General features: G+C 37.9%; 2 protein-coding genes across 2 annotated transcripts; both read left to right on the top strand.

Moving 5' to 3' along the window:
- Window positions 1-2,516: 2,516 nt before the first annotated feature.
- LOC110441834 lies at window positions 2,517-5,047 on the top strand. Its single transcript, XM_021485097.1, has 2 exons — window positions 2,517-2,613; window positions 2,852-5,047. The coding sequence occupies exons 1-2, from the start codon at window positions 2,569-2,571 to the stop codon at window positions 3,260-3,262; spliced, it is 456 nt and encodes a 151-aa protein (XP_021340772.1). The 5' UTR covers window positions 2,517-2,568; the 3' UTR covers window positions 3,263-5,047.
- A 4,580-nt stretch (window positions 5,048-9,627) lies between these two features.
- Window positions 9,628-18,628, top strand: LOC110441838 (COX assembly mitochondrial protein homolog). Its single transcript, XM_021485105.1, has 4 exons — window positions 9,628-9,798; window positions 12,776-12,880; window positions 15,222-15,312; window positions 16,991-18,628. The coding sequence occupies exons 1-4, from the start codon at window positions 9,660-9,662 to the stop codon at window positions 17,106-17,108; spliced, it is 453 nt and encodes a 150-aa protein (XP_021340780.1). The 5' UTR covers window positions 9,628-9,659; the 3' UTR covers window positions 17,109-18,628.
- The last annotated feature ends 623 nt before the right edge of the window (window positions 18,629-19,251 follow it).

The raw sequence follows: 19,251 nt of genomic DNA, 5'->3' as shown, positions 1-19,251 counted from the left end.
TTCTCTATCTCTGACGCTGGTCATTGTCACTGACATATTGATTACATGTTCTCTGTTACTGGTCATTGCCACTGACATTTTGAGTACGTGTCCTCTATCTCTGACGCTGGTTATTGTCACTGACATACTGATTACGTGTTCTCTATCTCTGACGCTGGTCATTGTCACTGACATATTGATTACGTGTTCTCTGTTACTGGTCATTGTCACTGACATACTGATTACGTGTCCGCTATCTCTGACGCTGGTCATTGTCACTGGCATACTGATTACGTGTTCTCTATCTCTGACGCTGGTCATCGTCACTGACATACTGATTACGTGTCCTCTATTTCTGACGCTGGTTATTGTCACTGACATACTGATTACGTGTCCTCTATCTCTGACGCTGGTCATCGTCACTGACATACTGATTACGTGTCCTCTATCTCTGACGCTGGTCATCGTCACTGACATACTGATTACGTGTCCTCAATTTCTGACGCTGGTCATTGGCACTGACATACTGATTACGTGTTCTCTGTTACTGGTCATCGTCACTGACATACTGATTACGTGTTATCTATCTCTGACGCTAGTCATTGTCACTGACATACTTATTACGTTGTCTCTTTATCTGACGCTGGTCATTGTCACTGACATACTGATGACGTGTTCTTTATCGCTGACGCTGGTCATTGTCACTGACATACTGATTACGTGATCTCTGTCGCTGACGCTGGTCATTGTCACTGACATACTGATTACGTATTCTCTATCTCTGACGCTGGTCATTGTCACTGACATACTGATTACGTGTTCTCTATCTCTGACGCTGGTCATTGTCACTGACATACTGATTACGTGTTCTCTATCTCTGACGCTGGTCATTGTCACTGACATACTGATTACGTGTTCTCTATCTCTGACGCTGGTCATTGTCACTGACATACTGATTACGTGTTCTCTATCTCTGACGCTGGTCATTGTCACTGACATACTGATTACGTGTTCTCTTTCTCTGACGCTGGTCATCGTCACTGACATACTGATTACGTGTTCTCTATCTCTGACGCTGGTTATTGTCACTGACATACTGATTACATGTTCTCTATCTCTGACGCTGGTCATTGTCACTGACATACTTCTTACGTTGTCTCTTTCTCTGACGCTGGTCATTGTCACTGACATACTGATTACGTATTCTCTATCTCTGACGCTGGTCATTGCCACTGACATACTGATTACGTGTTCTCTGTTACTGGTCATTGTCACTGACATACTGATTACATGTTCTCTATCGTTGACGCTGGTCATAGTCACCGACATACCGATTACGTATTCTCTATCTCTGACGCTGGTCATTGTCACTGACATACTGATCACGTGTACTCTATCTCTGACGCTGGTCATCGTCATTGACATACTGATTACGTGTTCTCTATCTCTGACACTGGTCATTGTCACTGGCATACGGATTACGTGTTCTCTATCGCTGACGCTGGTCATTGTCACTGACATACTGATGACGTGTTCTCTATCTCTGACACTGGTCATTGTCACTGAGATACGGATTACGTGTTCTCTATCGCTGACGCTAGTCATTGTCACTGACATACTTATTACGTGTTCTCTATCTCTGACACTGGTCATTGTCACTGACATACGGATTACGTGTTCTCTATCGCTGTCGCTGGTCATTGTCACTGACATACTGATTACGTGTTCTCTATCTCTGACACTGGTCATTGTCACTGACATACTGATCACGTGTCCTCTTTCTCTGACGCTTGTCATAGTCACTGACATACTGATTACGTGTTATCTATCTCTGACGCTGGTTATTGTCACTGACATACAGATTACGTGTCCTCTATCTCTGACGCTGGTTATCGTCACTGACATACTGATTACGTGTTATCTATATCTGACGCTAGTCATTGTCACTGACATACTGATTACGTTTTCTCTATCTCTGACGCTGGTCATTGTAACTGACATACTGATTACGTGTTCTCTATCTCTGACACTGGTCATTGTCACTGGCATACGGATTACGTGTTCTCTATCGCTGTCGCTGGTCATTGTCACTGACATACTGATCACGTGTCCTCTTTCTCTGACGCTTGTCATAGTCACTGACATACTGATTACGTGTTCTCTATCTCTGACGCTGGTCATTGGATTTTTCGTTCTTGTCTTTGGTCTGCTTATCAACAATAACATATTATACGGTACATACATGGCTTATCAAAGACACTAAACAGGGTACGATTGTACCATTACAACAGGTTCTCAGCGTATTTATATCAGTAATTCTTAATTTGATCATTAAAGACAATTAAAATAATTAACATTAATTAATTGCAGTTAATGTTCGAGCATGAAAATAAGAGATATACTCGATGATATAAGTTTCTATAGAGATTTATTCAGAAAAACGTTATGATAAACCAAAATCGGGATGTTGCCTCGCTATTCACCATTTAGGTAGACAGAAAATCAATAGAAAGTGCCACATATCAGTAGAGGACCGGAGTATATAACTGTATAAATCTTTGTTTATATTTACAGAACACGACGATAATAATGGGCAATTCGAACTCCACCCAAAGACGCGACCCATCAGTACAGGTACATTGGTTTATATTGGCAGTCGTAACATTGTTACCTTATAAGCTCTCTTACACTTAAACATATGTCTTCTTCGTTTTAAAGGCAATCTTGATATTCCAGTCTCGAAGTCACATATCAGTATATTATCAAATCAGAGATATATTTAGCATTTTGTGTGTAAAGAGGTTATTATTTTGACTGATTTGACTGTATTAATATTATTATATCAATGCACTCTTTATGACTTTGTTTTCAGGGAAATCAGGACCCTCTTGGATCGCACCTGAGATATACATGTAACATAATTGATGATCATTCCATCAATTACGTACTTCGTATAAACGCCCACCGTCTTACCCCGTCAGAAAAAGCCATGGGGCGAGAGGCTCAAAGTCTGGCTACCCAGGAACTCAACCGAACCATGGAGAACTGTGAGCTGGCGATGTATCTTGACCATACTACCATAACACTGACAGCCGGCAACTGTGACAATAAAATAATAATGTTACAGAGATATGAGGGTAACATTGAATGGAAATTCACGAAAAGATCATTCACACAGACGTTGTACAGCGGTGTTCGTTGGATAGGCAGTCACTTACTTGGTTTCTTTCTGGAACTCCTGGGGATTGCTGCAGGCGCCGTCGTGAGAGCCATAAAGCCCTGAACCCTTATTGGAATCGTCTTTCAACAATGTGTAAACCATTATCTCTTAAGGTCATACTTGTACGCCTCCTTACATGCCATGCATGTTTTACATTCGTGTAAAAACTGTTTGTAATTTTGTCCCATAATAAAATGGACGGGATTTATATACTTATCAATGTCTGTCCATCCATCAGTTTACTTTTCATTTTATTGCAACAAATCATTATATATTTTTTATGCAATAGTACCTCGAACGATTTCGCGTTTCGAGGTCACGAATCTAAGGTCACTGTTACTTTAAATAGACAATATTTGTTACCGGTCCGCTCCACTGACTCCAGATAATATTTTGATGTGAATGGAATTATTCTAGCATTCAGTTTAGATCGTCGTCGATCTAGTGTTAAGGTCGCTGTTACAATATATAAAATATTTTTTTCAGCACTATACTGATTTTAATGTTCTTTTCGTCTGAATTACAACATTTTATACTTGCTTCTTGTTTATTCGGCGTTATATACATTTTTTTTCAAGTATCAAACTCACAAACTTACACCGAACCTGTAATTCGGAATGTAGAACTACAGTGATAGTGAAATCGGGACCAGTTCAACGGAAGACATGAACCCAGATATGTTGAAAATGGAACCTGAGTTTCTGGTCTGTTAAACCAATCAACCCGTTGGAAACTGATCCCTTTTGACAACGGATCAGAATGTTATGATGCATTATTATTCGCTGGGCACCAGATGAGATGCATATTTTGTTATCACGCTATCCATCAATCTATCCGCCTGTAATCCGGTCATTTACTATTTTATACGTCCATCGAAAGACGGGACGCGCAAGTTATCCGACTGTAATTTACTCACTGAGTTATACCCCTTTAATTAATTTCTGAAACATTTTCCGCTCGATATCTCGAGCAATTTTCGATCAATACATTTCAAACTTCATAGGATGGCTAATTACCACGAGTTCTAGGACAAGTTTTATAATCCCCATCATGTGACTGTAACTTACTGAGTTTAATCAATTAATAAAACAATGTCTGCTCGCTATCTCAAGACCCTTTGTTCAATTAATGAAAAAGTGTCCGCTTGCTATCTCAAGTAATTTTAATTAACTTCAAACCTCATGGGAAGTTTAATTTCCATGATAGCTGGGTTGAATAATTTGATAATTTAGAATGAATTGAATTTTATCGTATTGAACAATGCTTAGCTATTGGCAGGAGTTTCTTGGTTATCTCCCCCTTGGCGAACTCTTCTTTTTTGTTTGTCTGCTAGCCATCATGACCGCTTTAGCTCAGCCAGTGTGGGCTCTGCTATTTTATAACCCCCACCATGTGACCGTAATTTACTGAGTAATGCCCCTTTAATCAATTAATGAAACAATGTCTGCTTGCTATATCTCAAGCCCCTTTAATTAATCAAATAGTGTCTACTCGCTATCTCAAGCACCTTTAATCAATAAATCAAATAGTGTCCGATTGCTATTTCAAATAATTTCAATTAACTTCAAACTTCATGGAAAGGTTAGTCACCATTATCCAGCTGTACTTTATGAATTATCTGACCATGATTTATAGAGTTATTCCCCCTTGGTTTATCAATGCAATCCTACATGCATTCCGATGTGTTTTATTGCACTCGATCACTTCTCCTTTGACATAAAAGAAACTCACAAATATTTCATAATTTTCAATGATGCAAACTACTGATTCAACATGTGAAGGGCGTAATATGTACCACTTCGCGGTGACCCTGTTAAACTTGAAAATAAATAAATAACTCTAAAATTACGGTGCGTTTATGAGATGTCCAAAATATATAACAAGTTTAAAGGCTTACCTTACTCATTCGTGTTGTCAAGGATGGAAGCATGGAGGGATTCCTCATGGAGGTCGGACATGTGGCCTACACTAGTTCTATTAAGAAGCTGACAGTTGTATGGGTTCAAAAAAAAAGATTTTTTATTCAACGTCGCATATTTAAAACAATAAAACTTGAGCACTGTAATGCTATTCTTGCGACAAACATAAGTTGTAATAACAATCACATGCTGGTATTTACAAAGACCAGTTAAATGACAAACAATTATCTCAGGGACAATTTAACAGGTAAAACAAAGTACACAAGCAAAGCAGCACATACATAATCACAGAAAGGTAGCATTAGAAATTTATAAATTTATAAAACACAAGATTTAAATACTGAATACTTGTAAGTATTTCTAACTACGGGTAAAAGCACGATATCCGTATATTCTATAACAGCAAAGCGTGAAAATACAGGATATAGCGTGATTTAAAATAGGGACAATTATGTAAGTTGCCAATACAGTTTAGCAGATATATTAACTTATGTTAAAAGCATTTTATTAAAATGTGCTGCATGACATTTCAAATTTACGATGATTAAAAACAGGAAGCGCATAAAGCATGCACGACATACATGATATTAAAAGGTGTAACAATTTTCCCCGTAAAGAGACAAGAAACTCCTAGCATACATGTATTAAACTCGAATAGGTGTAAAACTTGGTGGAAAGAATCGCTAAGGGGATAACTGACACTCTCTGGTACATACGCAGACCTGGCCATCCCAGGTAAGGATCAGCCCACGAAACGACTTGTAATTCTCAGTTAACCTAAGTTCATTTTTTGGCAAGCTGTTCCACACCCGGGAGGCCTCATACGAAATCATCTGTTACCATTGGTGGATGCGTTCACATTTGGAATCCTTACCAGGTGGTTGTTTCTAAAGTTGTAAACAAATCCTTCCTCTCCATAATTAAGGTTTTGTAAAAAGAGATGTGGAAATACCATTTAAAATCTTAAAACCCCCAGAAGAAAGTTTCTTAGTATGCAGTGTTGAGTGTATTGAGTAGGCTCATTTGTGTAACAGGAGAGGAAAATGCTCTTAGATTTAAAGTTTCTTCTAAAGAATTGTTTTTAAATATATACATTTATAATAATTAATGATTAATTCACCAAAAGTAGGGCATGACATGTAAAATTAGGTTTGATTATTAAGCTTAAACGATTGTAATCCCCATTTAAAATTTGTTCTGGGTTTATACAGTGCTACTGAGTAACTTAAATAGGTAAATTGTTGACATATTTTACATTGAATAAAATCTACAGATATTGAACTTTAGAAAAATGAATAGTTTTAGTAGATTTTAAAATGGCGGATTGATATGGGGTCAAATGTCAGGGGGTGTTCCCGTCCCATTTCACCGGTTGGCTTGTAAACTTACGGTTGTCTAAAGCAGACGCCTGTAGCGCTCTTATATGCCACCAAAATCACCAAAAAATGCATTTGAATCCTTTGTCAGGTATCGAGTGTTGAACTTCAAACACTAACGCTATTAGTTCAAAAGCTTAGTAATAACATAGTCCCTAACATAGTCCCCCCTTTAGATAATTTGTCACATGTACATCTCCGATCGTCTTGCACGTCGACAGAAAATATCTGAAAAGTTAAAACGATATTTGGGCTTGAAACTTTATTCAACACTGTCCCAGGTGCTGTAAAAGTACTTATTTTTCACGTAAAATCATTCTTTTGTAACCGTCGGTCTCTACGTACAGCCAGCATGCGATTGTACAACATTGCTTTCAGGCCGACAACAAATTCTTTTCAAATATAAATCTAGAACATTCCTAGATGGTGTTTTAATTAAAGTGTCGTTAGATGGCTGAATGACAGACGCAAACAATACCTTCTAAACTATACACATTGCATGAAGATGGAAAATGAATTATCAAATCTTTCCGAGCGCCATTTCCATTAACAAGCATTGGGTCGTCAGTACATTGTATGTCCCAAAGTACACTTGCAAAAAAACAATTTACTTGCATTGACGGCTCAGTCGAGCATAAAACTGCAATTACCATTGAGATATCGGTATTTTTAATTTGTATGTTATGCATTTACACTAAATCACAACCAATAGGCCTCAGATTAATGAGTTAAGTTGACGAGATGTCCGTCGCACAGATCAAATTTTTAAGATCTTGGAACTGATGTCCGTTGCATTTATCTCTTTGTCGGTGCTTCATGACTTTTTTTACTTCTCTTCTTGCCACAGGCACAACAAGTAAAAATGCAGATATTTTCTGAAGATCCTTTTTGTTATCAACCAGGCTCTGCTAATTTTTCTACCGGGAGATATCTTCAAAAAGAGCCGGCATTAAACCAATAGGTCAACGTGTACATTTATTTTTTCCATCGTCTAAAATTCCATCAGCTTTTGATTTCCATTTGTTGAGAATATCAACGAATTAATTAACAACTTTGAAAGTCTGGTAATAGTCTTTACATAATTTATGTATGCATCACCACCACTCATCAAACAAACAATGGATAATGCATTTATGTCTGTCACCGGTTGCTCAGTATAACAATAACTCTGACAAGTTGTTTTAAGTGTTTATCTTTCCTTCATGCTCTCCTAGAAACCGGGTATGATGTCCCTAGCCTGCTAATACATGCTGGCGGCAATGTATCTGTACGCCCTCTCTCTATATATACTCAATGGCTCAGCTCTATCCGTAATCTGATCCGTCTCTCACGAGTCGGATTGTAAGAATGACCACTGGGCAGTAAGCATATGCCCAGTAGTCAGAATATAGTGGCGGGAATATAGAGTGCTTTATTCGTACAAGGGGCAGGTCCAAGGTCTACGTCGTAAGTACAATTCAGTCAGAATGTTGAAACAGAAAATGACAACACAGGTACATGCATTCCGAACTGATGACGTCACATACACTGTTTACGAGACTGGACAACACACGTGTATACAGACAGTTGACAGCACTCGTTGTATATATATATACACACACTATATATATATATATATATATATCATATTATACAACCCAGGGTTACATGTCGAAATCAACAATAATTTTCAAGACAATCATCCCGAATTCAGAGCCCTTTTTTAGCAACGTATTACTTTTTCACAACACATGCCGATTTATAACTAGTTACAGACAGAAACTGTTTAATTTTATTTGGCATATCCTTACCTGTCAAACCTCGATGATAGTAACAAAATGTGAAATTCAATCCGGTGTTTCAGGATGGAACAGAAATTGAGACTGCATATCGATATAACGACAATCTCAACATTACATAAAAATATAACAATGTTTTTTTTTTTTTTTTTTTTTAACTTACATCTCAATACATTTACTTAGACTTATCGTTAAAAATATAATATGCACTTGTTTCTAAAGCAACTGCCAAACATTTTTTCCCAACTTATCTTGATGATTCTTTTTGTGCCCTGACGGAAACGTGCAGAGGATTTAATTCTTTTTTGTGCCCTGACGGAAACGTGCAGAGGATTTAATTCTTAATGAATAAGGAAGCCAGAGTAACCGGAGAAAACCTGCGTGGTTGGGCAGATGACCGGGATTGAATCCGCGGTCATCTTGGTGAAGACGAGCGCGCTATCCACTGCGCCACCCAACCCATCATATACGTTACGCACAAGAACAAATATCTCCTTTTTAGCTTTGACTGGAAAAAAACGGCATCATTACTGCAAAGATTATATAGTTAATACATTTTTGTCTAATCATCTATGATACAAAAAGTCTCCATACGGGAGACCGGGGCAAGTTCGGCCACCCCTGATATTTTTGTTTTTTAGCTTATATTTACAACTTTGAGGCTCTTAGCAGTTTAGTTGGCTGGGCTTTTACACGAAAATATTGGCGAGGCAAACTCTAATGTACTGAATTAATAAGCAGGAGAAAATAACTTTTGAGAGGGTATAGAAAGAAAATCATAATCTCGCTTCTGGTTATGCGAACTTTCTGTAAACGAAATTCCCATAATTGTTACGTCGGTCTTAAGTCTCATTAGAGCTCATGTTTTATTGTTATTCCTCGATTAGCCGACTTTAAAAAAAGGTTTATCTTATGTCATTCTGAAAGCAGTATATCTAATTCTGAATTAAAGCTATACGCTCTTTTTAGGCTTTGCCTTTTCATATTAAATGTAACAATTTCGGGTATAAATCCCGGCGGACCTGCAAATGTTTATGCAGGCCTTGCAAGGCTTTGTCAAGGCTTGCCTGAAAGCAGCATAAGATTACTAGGTCCGACCCCCTTTATTTAATAAACGAACAACAGTGGTCCGACCGGTTTGACCGTTTACACGAAAACGGCCTTAGTAAATGATTTAGCTGATCAAACGCGCCGGTGCTTCGCTTAAATCCCTACAAATATAATCTTTGTGTATATTTAAAATAACTCACATAGTCACTTTAATGACTTAAAAAATGCAATATTGTATGTTTGTACGATGAATAAGCTTCTTTTCAAAGAAATAAATACGTTTTTGCATTGTTTAGTTATATTATTTTCAATGTAGTAAGCGACTGAAAGAGAAAACATGGCGAGCGATGACATTCCCGCACCACCGCCAACAAAAGAACAAGTGGAGAATAACCAAGAAGGCGAGCTAAATTGGCGACCAAGAACGGAATGGACCGTCCTCCCAGCTTCCTTTGCTGCTGGACCGTTGGGCTTAGGTTGGTGTCCAAGTACCACAAATTACAGCAGACATGTTTTGACTTTGACCGAAAGCTCTCAATATCACAGTGCAGGCCTTACGCAACCTATGCAAACTCTACCTTTATATAATTCGGACACTCGACAGGAACATTTAAATATTGGTAACATAGGTCATTATTTTTTCAATGTCTCCGCCAGGAGTCGAACCCGGGACCCCTGTCTCTGGCTTACTAGTGTTTCGCTCTAGCGAATGAACTAAAGAGAAATTCTCCTTAGCCGAGTCGGTAGGAAGCGGCTAGTATTTTGCCAGGGTGACATATTGAAGTAATAAGTTTAGAGGCCACGTATGGCCATGCATATCTTGACCTCACATCATCCACACCGATTTTCCTTCCACAAGCCTGTATTGATATATATAATTTTTATTTCATTAGTTAGTATAATCGCGGAATTAGGCTAGATTCAATCTAAAAAGCAGGTACTGGAGCACCGGTAAATCTGGCTATTTAGGAAGATTTGACTGTGTATACCATGCACATATAGTGATAGGACAAATGTAAACAAATAAGTGGATATAGTCAGTTTCCTCTGACCCTGACTTCAGACTTAGACATTTTGACAGATATATTGTATTTGTCTGGTGTGGGGCCAGAGCGCACTAATATATGTACCATGTATTCAACCGTCAACGGACCCCAGCACAGATGTCATCTATTTGAAGTGGACATTACATGTGATAAGGCCGTTTTTTCAATGAGTCTAACATTAACATATCCTCTTGTCATCGGTTTCAGAGCCCTTAAGAAACAACTGCGATGTGGTGGAGCAGACTTATAAAAATGACTTTCTCCTTCAAAGCTGTGTTTCCCTGTTTTACTTTAGTCATTTATTAATCTGGCTGAATGACATTGTAATCCAGTAAATAGATCTGCATGCTTTTTATTAAGTGCACTGTACAGTGATAAGTCAATTTCTGTTTAGGACATAATGATAAACAGGTCAGTTAGAGATGTGCTTGTCAAATTATATACAAAACATATATTTATAGATTAAATCCTTGGAGGAATTTCATCTTTATCAGTGATGTTAACTGAGCCTAGAAATGTAAACAAACATATGAGTGAGTCATCTTTCAGTCCAAACACTTGTTGTCAGAACCTCCTCCCAACAAGACAACAGTTGTCAGAACCTCCTCCCAACATGACAACAGTTGTCAGAACCTCCTCCCATCAAGACAACAGTTGTCAGAACCTCCTCCCAACATGACAACAGTTGTCAGAATCTCCTCCAAACAAGACAACAGTTGCTAGAACCTCCTCCAAACAAGACAACAGTTGTCAGAACCCCCTCCAAACAAGACAACAGTTGTCAGAACCTCTTCCCAACAAGACAACAGTTGTCAGAACCTCCTCCAAACAAGACAACAGTTGTCAGAACCTCCTCCCAACAAGACAACAGTTGTCGAAACTTCCTCCCAACAAGACCACAGTTGTCAGAACCTCCTCCCAACAAGAAAACAGTTGTCAGAACTTCCTCCCAACAAGACAACAGTTGTCAGAACCTCCTCCCAACAAGACAACAGTTGTCAGAACTTCCTCCCAACAAGACAACAGTTGTCAGAACCTCCTCCCAACAAGACAACAGTTGTCAGAACCTCCTCCCAACAAGACAACAGTTGTCAGAACCTCCTCCCAACAAGACAACAGTTGTCAGAACCTCCTCCCAACAAGACAACAGTTGTCAGAACCTCCTCCCAACAAGACAACAGTTGTCAGAACCTCCTCCCAACAAGACAACAGTTGTCAGAACCTCCTCCCAACAAGACAACAGTTGTCAGAACCTCCATCCAACAAGACAACAATTAACTAAAACATGTCAGTTTAAAGTGTTATATCTTCCCAATTTTGTGTATGCTTTAATTTTGAACAATAAGATTGCAAACCTCCTATTTATAAATCAGAAGGTTAGTATGGCCGTCGCAGCATGAAACATGCCCGCGAGCGGTCGAGATTGGCTGCTAGCTAAAATTTGGCTCTGTGTCCACAGGTAATCATAACTTCTCGTAATATCACAAAACCACTCGTAATAGGTATGAACCACTCGTAATATCACTTCACCACTCCTAATCTTATAAAACATGTGTTAATCTTATAAAACATGTGCTAATATAATTTAAAAGTCGTAATGAATACGAGCAAAATTAGTGGAATAAGAGAAAGGTATCTCCTAGTGTATGTTGAGTATGTCTTTGAGTGCACAGAGGTCACATTGTACAGAGTGAGGAACATCACAGTTTTACTTTATACACCAACAGTGTATATGTATTGCAATGCTTCAAGAGCAACTGGTTATTTTGTCAAGCTATATGAGGAAATTCATGAATAAGAAATTATAGACTTTGAGTTTCTCATTTTCCTTATTCTACAATTTAGTAGGGCATCACTAGTGTATATTGAACACTGATTTTCTGTTGTATTGATTTTACATAATCCATATCCAGCCCTAATTTATGCGACAATATTTTGACATCAACAGCAAAGAATATATATATATATATATTACATAAAATTGTGAATATTTGAACATTTTTTACCTAACTATAGACTTCGTTATTTGGCAGCTTGATTTTGAGACGCTATTGTGATGATTTTCATCACATCATCAGGAAAGTGGTTCTCATTGGCTTTGAGTTGTGATAATTGAATATGGAAAACTGTAATGGTGAAATAAGATGATCAGTGATAAATCTACAAGGGAGTCCCGAGTCCTGTACTCATACAATTTTGATGGGACTCACAGAATTTCTGGAAATAGTTAAATTTAACATTGTGGGACTCATTGTCTTTAGCAATACAGTTGAAAAGGACTCATTAAAATACATTGTAGATGGATCACTGATGATCAGTACTAAGTAGTAGTCTGAGTGTAATTATTCATTGCTGTGTCTACACTGCTGAATATTGAAAATAAGTTTGTTGTGGATTTTCTTATCAGGTGATCCAGAAGACACCTCGCTGCGGAAAGTTGAAAAAGAGGTTTTGATACCCATGGTGATGAGAGACAAGGCATGGATGGAAAAATGTCGCCCTGAAGTGATAGGTAACTTACACATATATACAGCATGCTGTAACCTAAATGTCGCCCTGAAGTGATAGGTAACTTACACATATACAGCATGCTGTAACCTAAATGTCGCCCTGAAGTGATAGGTAACTTACATATATACAGCATGCTGAAACCTAAATGGTGGCCGAAGTGATAGGTAACTTACACATATATACAGCATGCTGAAACCTAAATGTCGCCCTGAAGTGATAGGTAACTTACACACATATACAGCATACTGTAACCTAAATGGTGGCCAGAGTGATAGGTAACTTACACATATATACAGCATGCTGAAACCTAAATGGTGGCCAGAGGGATAGGTAACTTACACATATACAGCATGCTGAAACCTAAATGGTGGCCAGAGTGATAGGCAACTTAAACATATACAGCATGCTGAAACCTAAATGGTGGCCAGAGTGATAGGCAACTTAAACATATACAGCATGCTGAAACCTAAATGGTGGCCGAAGATATAGGAAACTTACACATATATACAGCATGCTGTAACCTAAATGGTGGCCGAAGTGATAGGTAACTTACACATATACAACATGCTGAAACCTAAATGGTGGCCGAAGTGATAGGTAACTTACACATCTATACAGCATGCTGAAACCTAAATGGTGGCCTAAGTGATAGGTACCTTACACATATATACAGCATGCTGAAACCTAAATGTCGCCCTGAAGTGATAGGTAACTTACATATATACAGCATGCTGAAACCTAAATGGTGGCTGAAGTGATAGGTAACTTACACATATATACAGCACGCTGAAACCTAAATGGTGGCCGAAGTGATAGGTAACTTAAACATATATACAGCATGCTGAAACCTAAATGGTGGCCAGAGGGATAGGTAACTTACACATATACAGCATGCTGAAACCTAAATGGTGGCCAGAGGGATAGGTAACTTACACATATACAGCATGCTGTAACCTAAATGTCGCCCTGAAGTGATAGGTAACTTACACAAATATACAGCATGCTGAAACCTAAATGGTGGCCGAAGTTATAGGTAACTTACACATCTATACAGCATGCTGAAACCTAAATGGTGGCCTAAGTGATAGGTACCTTACACATATATACAGCATGCTGTAAACTAAATGGTGGCCGAAGTGATAGGTAACTTACGCATATATACAGCATGCTGAAACCTAAATGGTGGCCGAAGATATAGGAAACTTACACATATATACAGCATGCTGTAACCTAAATGGTGGCCGACGTGATAGGTAACTTACACATATACAGCATGCTGAAACCTAAATGGTGGCCAGAGTGATAGGCAACTTAAACATATACAGCATGCTGAAACCTAAATGGTGGCCAGAGTGATAGGTAACTTATACACATATACAGCATGCTGAAACCTAAGTGGTGGCCAGAGTGATAGGTAACTTACACATATACAGCATGCTGAAACCTAAGTGGTGGCCAGAGTGATAGGTAACTTACACATATACAGCATGCTGTAACCTAAATGTCGCCCTGAAGTGAAAGGTAACTTACACATATACAGCATGCTGTAACCTAAATGTCGCCCTGAAGTGAAAGGTAACTTACACATATACAGCATGCTGTAACCTAAACGTCGCCCTGAAGTGATAGGTAACTTACATATATACAGCATGCTGAAACCTAAATGGCGGCCGAAGTGATAGGTAACTTACACATATATACAGCATGCTGAAACCTAAAGGGTGGCCAGAAGTGATATTCAGATGGCAATGTTTGCCAGTCAGGGTGATCAGGTGCCAACACCATTATGGTGGTTCACTGTTTTGTATTTGGTTTTTAGCCATGTAATATACTTGAACCATTATTTACTTCTGTTGAGACTGCTATGGTCTTGTATGGTGTTGTCTTTTCATGGAGTGAAGTGGTTTTACTTACACAGTTTTGTTTTCATCAACAATCCTGTGACAGTTCAACAAAAATCAATTTATAATTATCAGTTCAATTAACACTAATGTCATAATAATCTACCATGCAATGATCAGGAAGGAAAAGTAAAGTAGAATAGATGGGTTTTTCTTTTAATTTTTTTTTTTTAGGTTCAAATTCAAATTGTTTTATTCCCCCAGCATCTTTGGGAGGGATGCCAGGGTTGGGGTGCCCCGGGATCATCCCTCTTACATAATATAGCCTCATGCAAAAGGCCTCTTTCTCTTCATTCTCTCTTTCTTTTTCATTCATTCTTTCATACTCAAACTCAAAATCATTCATGTAAGGTGACACATTTTCACTTTGTACATTGTATAATAATGTCTTACATTGTATAATAATGTCTTACATTGTATAATAATGTCTTGTGTTGTCAGATTTTGAAAAATGTGCCAAAGCTGAAGAGTTCATGATGATGTTCAGATGTCGGGAAAAAAACAACACAATGCAACGCTGTGTTAAAGCTTGGTAAGTGGCATATTATATACTCTCACCCTTTGGCTCCTTATATTGTCCTGATACTAACAAACGTTGATCTTGTGCTATGCTAGATATATCTTTGATAAGTTGATTTGTTGACTTATCAATGTTGATGGCCCAGAGGTGTTAAAATAAACAAAATAATCAATGTTTATGGCCCGGGGGTGCTAAAATAAACAAAATAATCAATGTTGATGGCCCGGGGTGCTAAAATAAACAAAATAATCAATGTTGATGGCCCGGGGTGCTAAAATAAACAAAATAATCAATGTTGATGGCCCGGGGTGCTAAAACAAACAAAATAATCAAAGTTGATGGCCCGGGGTGCTAAAATAAACAAAATAATCAATGTTGATGGCCCAGGGTGCTGAAATAAACAAAATAATCAATGTTGATGGCCCGGGGTTGCTAAAATAAACAAAATAATCAATGTTGATGGCCTGGGGTGCTAAAATAAACAAAATAATCAATGTTGATGGCCCGGGGTGCTTAAATAAACAAAATAATCAACTTAAATGGCCTGGGGGTGCTAAAATAAACAAAATAATCAATGTTGATGGCCCGGGGTTGCTAAAATAAACAAAATAATCAATGTTGATGGCCCGGGCTAAAATAAACAAGCTTAAACAATGGCCTTGGTTATTGGCCGTTCTCAAATAAAAAGATCAAGGTCACCATTACCAATTTACTTAGAAAAACTTTGATCTAGCATTTCTGAAATAATTTTGGTCAAACTGCATTTATTGATAAAGTATGATATTACTGTGTTACAGGAAATTCCCCAATGAGGGCGAATTTATCAAATTCTCTGTAGCGATAACATTTCTGAAAGGATTTTTATTAAACGTCATATATTGGTCAAGTATAAGAATAACTCAAGACAAGTTGGTGTTTCATGGTATAAAGGTCAAGGTCACTGTTACTATTTATAGAATGTATCTGTCATTGCTCAAGCATCTTCATTCCTGCACAGATTTTGATCAGACTTTATATATTGCCTATTGGTCGAGTATGAGAAAATCTTAAGTTTGATTCAGGGTCAGTGTTACTGTTGCTATCGGTAGAATGTTATTGTAATCATATAAATTGTTGTAGTAGTATAACTTCAACCAATCTTCAACAGATATTACTTTCTATAAAAATATGAAATTTATTCTATATTATGTGTCCATTATTACAGATGTGACTTTTAAATACATCTTATGCGACATATTGCGCCAGTAATTTTTTAATGAAAAAAATGTGCTATGTAAATTATCGGAGGATGCTAGTGCTATTTTGAGACATAATGTATGATCTTTAACCACAGGTGAGGGGATTAGTATCATTTGTGATTTTGTGATGCTTGGTTTGGGTTGAAGTTGAGGTAAATACAACATTTGTTGTACTTACAGTATAATACATGTACTACATTCATCAGATAGTGAATGCCGGAGGATGTATATTGGTATATAATTGATATATTTTTCAGGTTTCAAGATAAGAAATGTATAATTGTGAATTGATTCATTGAACTTGTTTAAATATAAGAAATTTATGATTGGTATATATTTATGATTGGTATATATTTATGATTTATGATTGGTATATATTTATAAATTTATGATTGGTATATATTTATGATTGGTATATATTTATAAATTTATGATTGGTATATATTTAACAGGTTTAGGGATGAAGACTTCAAGGAAGAGTGTAAACAGATATATCTGGACAAACGAAAACATTACCGAAGTACTGGGGAAGGCCAGAAGCTGAGGAGGGAGGAAATGAAGTGGCAATGACTGAAGTACTGGGGAAGGCCAGAAGCTGAGGAGGGAGGAAATGAGGTGGCAATGAGACGCGGAGACTAAGTCAGCAGAACTGAAGGCTACTGCACATCAACAGGAACAGCTTTAAAATTTGTGTGCTTCAACTTTCCTTAAAACACAACATTCTTGAATTAATTCTAGTGGAGGGTTTCAGTATTTCTTAATGTACATAGGTATATAAGTATATACCACCAACAGATGTACATAGGTATATAAGTATATACCACCTACAGATGTACATAGGTATGTAAGTATATACCACCAACAGATGAAAGATTTATGTAAATTGTTGTTTATGTGATTTGAGCCACATGACCTAGAACTCGACTATGTTTACGAGTTGGCTCATTCATCTGGTAATATGTCCACCCGTTTACTGTTTCATTTCAGTAGGGATGTCATAAAATGCTGTTTCATTGTCCTGTTACAAGCCAACCCCTCCCACTTTTGTATGAGTTTTATGTGTTAGCACCCTGGGCAAGGGTTTATTCAGTAAATTAATGGAGACTGGTCAAGCTGACCAACAGTCAGCGAGTCATGAATTAACACTTGTTACATTGTATCTGCAGTTTCTAGACCTATAACACACTACGTCATGTCGATGTATCGGACGACCCTTTAAAGGTGTGGAGGCCTACACAAAGTCTTATGTTTAAAGTTTTCCTCGTGATGCCATTGAAATCAATGTAAACTACAACTAATTTACTCCAGCTCAGTAAAGTTCTGACCCACTTCACCGGGAAACATACCAATAATTGGAGAGGTATATTGAATGCTATATTTGTTATGTTAGCATTGTAGACATGAATGTACCGTGTATAAGTACCTGTTGAATGGAGGTGTCAGTAATTCAGGGGAGATAATTACTGTAAAGATATCTTGGGTGAAGACCTGGCCAGTGATTATATAACCAGGTAATGTCAGGCAGTGTGTCGTTGTTTGGGATAATTTGTGTTTTCATATTTTTAGTATTGTATGCCATTGGCCATAGACTAATAGTATCTTTCTCCGCCTTAAGACAGAACAATCTCAACCCAAGGGGTCAAATTCTTAAATGTCTAGCCTGAGGTCCAGATTTTAAAGAATTATACCCCCCTGGTTGAAAATTCAATTCTCCAAATTCTTTAAATCACTATCAGAAAATATGCAGTTACAGTGTACATGTATGTATAGCAAGGAACATTTTGATATATACATGAACTAAAAAAACATACCATTTAGGTTCTAGATGCATAAAACCCCTTGTTCATGCATTTCTTTTGTTTTCTTGAGTCTAAACTCCTGTCTTATTTTGTCAAATGTTTATTGCGATACTGTTCAAATAATCCAACGGCCGCCCAGGTCATTGTAGGCATTGATACTAACTTTGTTATTCTCCTCCAAACAGTGTATTGTGATATTTGTACTGGTTATAGTCATGATTGTAAGGGGTGTGATTGCTGATTGTGAGAATACATTATTGAATATTAAAACAATGGTTTTTTTTTGTCGGACGTCAATTGTTTTTTTAATTAAAAGCCCATCTCAAAATGTACATTTGTTTTTAGCTCACCTGGTTCGAAGGAGCTTATGCCATACTGTGGCGTCCGTCGTCCATCCGTCCGTCCGTCCGTCCGTCCGTCCGTCAACAATTTCTTTAAACAACTTCTTCTTAACCACTGGTTGGAATTAAACTAAATTTGACTGGAAGCATCCCTAGGTGGTGGGGATTCAAAATTGTACAAATGGTGGGGCTGACCCCCAGGGGGCTGAGGGGCGGGGCCAAAAGGGGTCAATTTGCCCATATTGCTTTAAGCAACTTCTTTCTGACACTAAGAAGTGGATATCAACCATATTTGACTGGAAGCATCCCTAGGGGATGGTGATTAAAAATTGTACAAATGGTGGGGCTGACTCCCCAGGGGGCTAAGGGTTGGGGGGCCAAAAGGGGGCCATTTGGCTATATTGCTTCAAACAACTTCTTCTGTGGAACTATGCACTGGATATCAATCATATTTGATCAAAAGCATTCCTGGTAGGCAGGGATTTAAAATTGTACAAATGGTGTGGCTGACCCCCAGGGGGCTGAGGGGCAGGGCCAAAAAGTGTATTTGGCTATACTGCTTTAAGTGACTTC

This window comes from Mizuhopecten yessoensis, unplaced genomic scaffold (assembly GCF_002113885.1).
Source record: "Mizuhopecten yessoensis strain PY_sf001 unplaced genomic scaffold, ASM211388v2 scaffold716143, whole genome shotgun sequence".
Lineage (NCBI taxonomy): Eukaryota > Metazoa > Mollusca > Bivalvia > Pectinida > Pectinidae > Mizuhopecten > Mizuhopecten yessoensis.
The sequence above is the reverse complement of the archived record's forward strand: the minus strand, read 5'-3'. Positions and strand labels throughout refer to the sequence as shown.

What these genes read in the sequence shown, in the direction of transcription:
- LOC110441834 (XM_021485097.1), top strand. Translation starts at nt 2,569, where the DNA reads ATGGGCAATTCGAACTCCACCCAAAGACGCGACCCATCAGTACAG. An exon ending in GACGCGACCCATCAGTACAG is followed by an intron (nt 2,614 to 2,851) that starts GTACATTGGTTT and finishes CTTTGTTTTCAG; the next exon opens with GGAAATCAGGACCCTCTTGG.
- LOC110441838 (XM_021485105.1), top strand. Translation starts at nt 9,660, where the DNA reads ATGGCGAGCGATGACATTCCCGCACCACCGCCAACAAAAGAACAAGTG. An exon ending in ATGTCGCCCTGAAGTGATAG is followed by an intron (nt 12,881 to 15,221) that starts GTAACTTACACA and finishes TTGTGTTGTCAG; the next exon opens with ATTTTGAAAAATGTGCCAAA. An exon ending in CAACGCTGTGTTAAAGCTTG is followed by an intron (nt 15,313 to 16,990) that starts GTAAGTGGCATA and finishes TATATTTAACAG; the next exon opens with GTTTAGGGATGAAGACTTCA.